Source organism: Cynoglossus semilaevis, chromosome Z (genome assembly GCF_000523025.1).
Source record: "Cynoglossus semilaevis isolate Cse_v1.0 chromosome Z, Cse_v1.0, whole genome shotgun sequence".
NCBI lineage: Eukaryota > Metazoa > Chordata > Actinopteri > Pleuronectiformes > Cynoglossidae > Cynoglossus > Cynoglossus semilaevis.
In genome coordinates, this window is record NC_024328.1 from 6,228,488 (window position 1) to 6,234,487 (window position 6,000).

Sequence of the window (6,000 nt, forward strand, 5' to 3'; positions counted from 1 at the left end):
TACATTCCCAGAACTTCCAGACTCAGTTATACATGTGTCACTAAATCAGAGTCCTGTTCTGCACTTCCAAGGAAAAAGTCACTGGATGTTGCAGTTCATCTTACTGGAAAGGCACGGAGGAGCATCTGTACTTTTTGTTTATTCTGACTCTCATGGCAACGGACGCCTGTGTTGTCCTTTGAGCAGGAACTAAATGAAGTATTCCAGTACACACCGGCGGACACTCAAACAGACACTGAACAGCAACAAGTGTTTAGACATTGGCACATATGTTGCAGACAAAGAATCTGCAAGTTTTAAAAATGTTGTGTCAAAAGGGTAATCTCAGCTCAAAACTAAAGCACAGTTAAAACAGGAATAGAATTAAAGTATGTCTTTTTCTCTTATTTCAGATTGTCTCACTTGTTGCCCCGTGGCTGCGCCCTGACACTTTCATCTGTTCAGCCTTTTTCCCTCCAGCCCTTCATCTCATCTTCCCTCCTCCTCAGTCTGTGGCCTATTTATACCTTGGAGAGTCAAAAGTACCCATTACTGCTCTGCAGAGCTCTTCAGAGACAACCGTGAGCATGAATTCACCAACATCTTATCTGTGTCATCTTCAGCTACTGCACCTTTGCACCAGCGGTCACAGAAAAATGGCTGGAAAACTGTGAAATGCAACAAGACAACCTTTTTGCTGCCCGACTGATTTTTTCCAACATTTTCAGCAGCAATTGGGATTTTGGTGATCTCGGATGCAGCATGTAAAACCAACACAGTTAGACTAGTGGTATTGAGATTTGGGCAAAGAAACTGGATTTTTTCCCCTAAATGGCTCAGAAATGTAAAGGTAAGTCTATTTATGTTAATTGAATTTAAATTTAAATTCTATTATATTTTGCACTTTTTTAGCATCTTGAAGGCGTCCTGTCACTTATCATAAACATATCTTTATCTTTATTTTATCTTATTTTTAATATAATTTATACTTGTCTCCTATAACTGTTGTGTCACCTCTTTGACAGTGTGACTAAAGTTAAGCTGAGTTGAAATAATTGTATTATCTGATGTCACAAAATGTACATATTTTTACTTGTGTATTGCCAAACAGTTTCAAAAGTCATGTAAAACAGGTGAGGAACATAATTTTGATACAAATGCTGCACCTGCCATTTAAGGTCAACAGTAGTAGATTTGACAAATCCATATATAGTAACTTCCGCTTACCAACATAGATAAAAAAAATGGTTATAAAATTAAAAAGTACATTTGAATCAAGTCTTCCTGTAAAAACCTGTTTTTTTTTTTTTTTTTTTTAACTTAGTAATGCACTTCCACCCATGAGTTCACTCCTGGCAGGATGACTGCTGTCTGCCCCTCCGAGAGCAGCCCAGAGGGGACTGAACCTGGGGCACGGACAGCAGAATATAGGGGCTCAGGACGAGCAGACACGGCTGGGAACAGCTCAGTTTCCAGGGCTCAGACAGGGGAGTCTAACGGAGACTCTTCTGGAGGTTCTAATGGAGGCACGGCTGTAGTCACTAGTGGCCAGAGGTACAGCCGCTGGAGCCGCCAGGACAGTTCTGACATCAACACAGACGATGAAGGCGGAACTATCCGCCGCCTTACACCACTAGAGAAGTTGAACCTGGATATGTGCCAGGATGAAAGGTAGGGCTGGGAAGAGTGGGCTTTTCTAAGAAGTTTTTTTCTTTTTGTCATACATAATATCCAGTGCAGCATGTTTTATTCTACTGTAACATGATTGGTCACTGTTGTCCATCTGATCACAGGGTTGTCCGAGATTTAACGATGGGAAGACGAATTGGCTTTTATAAAATTCGAGGAGAGATCGGATGTGGAAATTTCTCTCACGTCAAGTTAGGAATTCACGCCCTCACAAAAGGTAAGACGCATGAAAAAGGAATGGAGTGCAGCCACGTTTAGTTCACCAATAGTAAGGAATGGATCTGCTCAACATGCAGCAGTCATCGTCAAACTGTCACACAGGAACTCACTGTAAACAGTCGGAAGAATGTTGGATTAAAAAAGTCCAAAACCATCAATATCTTGTTTGGATTTAAGTGAGAGTTTGTCTGATTGGCTGTTTTTATCCATCCGTGGCCTGGATGACTAACAAGTGTGTTCTAATGTAGCACCTCACTAACAAGGTGATGTGCTCCTGGCTCTGGGCTGATTCAACCGTGCGAAGACAGATTGTCTGCCGTCCTTGAACAGATGGATTGATTAGAGATCTCCGGTTTCCTTAGTGACGGCGAAAATTGCTGCATGCCTCATCAAAGCCCGGGGAGAGGAGAGAGAACAAGTGTGTGTATGTGTGTGTGTTTGTGTGTGGGTGTGTGTGTGTAATTCTGGTGTAAATACACTGGTGGTACATTTGTAAGGACACCTTGTTCTTTGTGGTGAAGATTTTTAATATAACTCTAGTTAAGGTAGTTAACTAAGAGCATAGTTAAGGTTAGGGGTGGGGGTTGGGGATGCATTTGTTGATGGGAAATGTTCACAAAAGACAAAAACTACAATGTGTTTGTATTTGTTTAGTGTATGCGTGTAGTATTCATAACTACACGCACTAGAGACTGAAATGTTTTTCTCACCAAGATCAACACAAAAGGTTTGGATTTAGTTTCTGATCCAAATGTAAATTGATGAAGTGATACAATTATAGTCTGACCGAACAAATACATGTGAATAACTGCAGAGTCCTCACAAGAAGGCTGTGGGCAAACCTGTTTGGGAGGGTGTGTCGTAGTGTGTTACTGTGTCTGCTTTCTGTCTGTGCACATGTAACATAAGTGGGGCTATTTAGTCCTCCAAAAACAATATGTGCTGTGATGCATTTTCAATGATCAGTGAAAGCCACGTAACGGCTGAAGAGGAGCCTAAGACCAGCCTGAATAATGTATCACTGAAGCACAGTTAGATATCTCGACACCATTTAGCCCCGCCGGAGCAGCAGAGGTATTTATTTATCTCTATGAATCATTCAAAAGAGAATACCCGACGTAGTGTTGGCTTGAATATGAGTGTGAAGTCATTCTGATCTGCTGCAGCTCTGTGAGGCTTATAAAAGGAAGCAATTGGAGTTGGATTTGTGTGGAAATGTTTTTGTTTTTTTTGGAAATGTTTGGAAATGATGAAAAGTCAGCGTTAACTACATTCCCAGTGCATTTGCTTCTAACCTAACAACATTTAAGGAAATCAGACCTTAATGAATGTCTACACAGACATTAGCTGGAGTTTCTCTTCCTTCAAGCCTAATTAGATGTTTTAAACACTCTATGCCAAAGCCATATTTGGAGTTTATCCACTCATCATTTCGTGTCTGTTCATACCTTTTGCCACGACAGAGTTTCCTTTGGTTCCAAAAGGACATCTAATCTTTTCAGATAAAGCCGAATGTGAGGACTTACCCTGGGGAAAGTGCTCAAGAACATTGGTTTCTGGGAGCAACTAATCCTTCGCAAATTTATCTGGTGGAAATCATCAGGGCTGATGACATGTTATTCAGTGTTAGATGATGGAACCAGGCTCACATCGTTAGACTTCATATTTACATCATATGATACTGGCTTTATATACTGCACAAAACTAAAGTCATATTTGGCCTGGCATCTTCCTTGTTTTTCTCCTATTGTCTCTAAATTATATGTAATTTCCTCTATTTTATTACAGGTGTTTTGACTTACAATGGATTTTGGATGTATTACCAAAAGTATAATGCCTAATCAAAAAAATGTGTATCCACTTTAAAGTGCAACTGACCATTTTCTACTCTGACACTAGACAAGGTGGCCATTAAGATCCTGGACAAAACCAAGTTGGATCAAAAGACCCAGAGGCTGCTGTCCAGAGAGATCTCCAGCATGGAGAAGCTCCACCATCCCAACATCATACGCCTCTATGAGGTTTGACTCGTTTTTCAAGTTGAATTAAACCACTGGCCACCAGACCAAATCTCCTCACCATACTATGTAACTGTTTTGTCTCTGTCCCTGTGTCTTCAGGTGGTGGAGACGTTGACACGGTTACACTTGGTGTTGGAGTACGCCGGGGGAGGGGAACTTTACACCAAAATTACCACAGAGGGGAAAATTTCTGATGCTGATTGCAAGATTGTCTTTGCGCAGATTCTGTCGGCTGTTCAACACATGGTCAGGACATATTTATGTATTGCGTTTACAATATACAAAAAGAAATAATGTCATTTACACAAAAAAAGTGTACACCACTGCACACACAACGAAACGAGGTGTAACATCTCAGCCAGTTAACCAGTTTATTTCCACTGAGGATTTGTTTTCTGTCATGCTGTTTCAATTTAGTTAGAATCAAATACTAAATTTCAATGCATAGCTTACATTAAAGCATAACTTCTCAAATAGTGGGGCTGCGGTGTGGTGCCAGGGGGTGCACGAGGCGCCTCCAATGTTATATGGCATGCCTCTACCACTGCTGTTATGCTTGAATGATTACAAGCCTCCAGTCACTAGGTGGCAACAACTCATACAGTAGTTTGTACAGATACAAATATACATTTTATCAGGTTCTCAATAGTATTTCGATTTGTGGGGGTCGGGGCGGCGTGAAAACATTTATGTCCCCAAGTGGGTGCATGTCAGAAATTGAATTGGGAATCACTGGATTAAAGTGTTAATACAATTATTTTCTCCTACAGCATGAAAGCAACATCATACACCGTGACCTGAAGGCAGAAAACGTCTTGTACACTGGCAACTCTTGTGTCAAAGTCGGAGACTTTGGTTTTAGCACTCTGAGCCGCCGCAACGAGACACTGAACACGTTCTGTGGCTCTCCACCCTACGCTGCACCAGAGCTCTTTCAGGATGAGCATTATGTGGGCATATTTGTGGACATCTGGGCCCTTGGTGTGATGCTTTTCTTCATGGTTACCGGCACCATGCCATTCAGGGCAGACACAGTGGCCAAACTCAAGCGATGCATCCTGGATGGAGTCTACGTTCTGCCCTCCTGGGTGCCAGAACCGTGCCAGAGGCTCATCAGAGGAATCCTTCAACCTATCCCATCTGACCGCTGCACAGTGGAGCAAATAATGGGCTGTGAGTGGCTGCTCACTGTCGACTTTCCACGAGCGATGGAGCCCTTCAAGCTCGACCCGTCCTACCTAGCGGAGAACAATCCTGCTGAGCTCCATCAGGAGGAGAAGGAGGTGAAAACAGCACTGGAGATGCTTGGAATAACTTCAGAACACATCCTTAACAACCAGGGGAAAGACTGCAGGAGCTCCATCACTGGGGTGTACAGGATCTTACTCCATCGTACTCATAAGAGAAGGGCTGTGGAGAGTATGTCTGTTGTCACCAAGGTCTCACGAGCAAACACAAGTAAAAAAGAGCGACTAAAGGTGTATCGTAGTTTACGGCACACATCTAAGCTCTGCGTGATTTTGTAAAAAGACTTGATATAGAAATGAATTGATTCACTTATGTCCAGTTGCATGGATTCCAGTAGGAAAAAAACAAGTGCTTTTCAGTGCAGCATTATTCAGTAACTTGAAATCAGGGTATAACACCAGTCTGTTCCCGAAATCTATGATTTCTTACTCTAGTGTCTGTTTTAGTGAATTTAGTCTCTGTGAGAATACTGCTACCAGCAAATCATTATTTTCTCTTTTTTGACAGGGTCATAAAACCAAAAATGTTTTCTTAAGAGATATGGAAGTGTATCATTTAATCATTTAATCTTACATTGTGCTGAAACACTAATAAAAACAATAAGAAAACAATGTAGTGTAAAACTTAAGGAAATTAGAAATGCTCATTTGATTAAGGTGAAGCATGAAGCCAGTAAAAGACTCCTGTTTAAATGCACTTTTTCCTTCGATGCCTTAGTTTTCTATACTGATCACTCAAAATTATATTCTTAATGTGCTCTCCTTTTCCCCTGATGAAAGGCCATATATACACACACACATATATATATATGTACATATATATGTATATATATATATGTATATAT

General features: G+C 41.1%; 1 protein-coding gene across 1 annotated transcript in view; it reads left to right on the forward strand.

Moving 5' to 3' along the window:
• Positions 1-5,673, forward strand: part of nim1ka (NIM1 serine/threonine protein kinase a) — an 11,719-nt gene extending 6,046 nt beyond the window's left edge. Inside the window, exons 2-7 of the mRNA XM_008336035.3 lie at positions 393-829; positions 1,304-1,650; positions 1,773-1,885; positions 3,787-3,908; positions 4,008-4,154; positions 4,679-5,673. Of these exons, the coding sequence (XP_008334257.1) occupies positions 1,340-1,650; positions 1,773-1,885; positions 3,787-3,908; positions 4,008-4,154; positions 4,679-5,434 (1,449 nt within the window). The 5' untranslated portion in view covers positions 393-829; positions 1,304-1,339 and the 3' untranslated portion in view covers positions 5,435-5,673. The remainder of the gene's footprint in view (positions 1-392; positions 830-1,303; positions 1,651-1,772; positions 1,886-3,786; positions 3,909-4,007; positions 4,155-4,678) is intronic.
• The last annotated feature ends 327 nt before the right edge of the window (positions 5,674-6,000 follow it).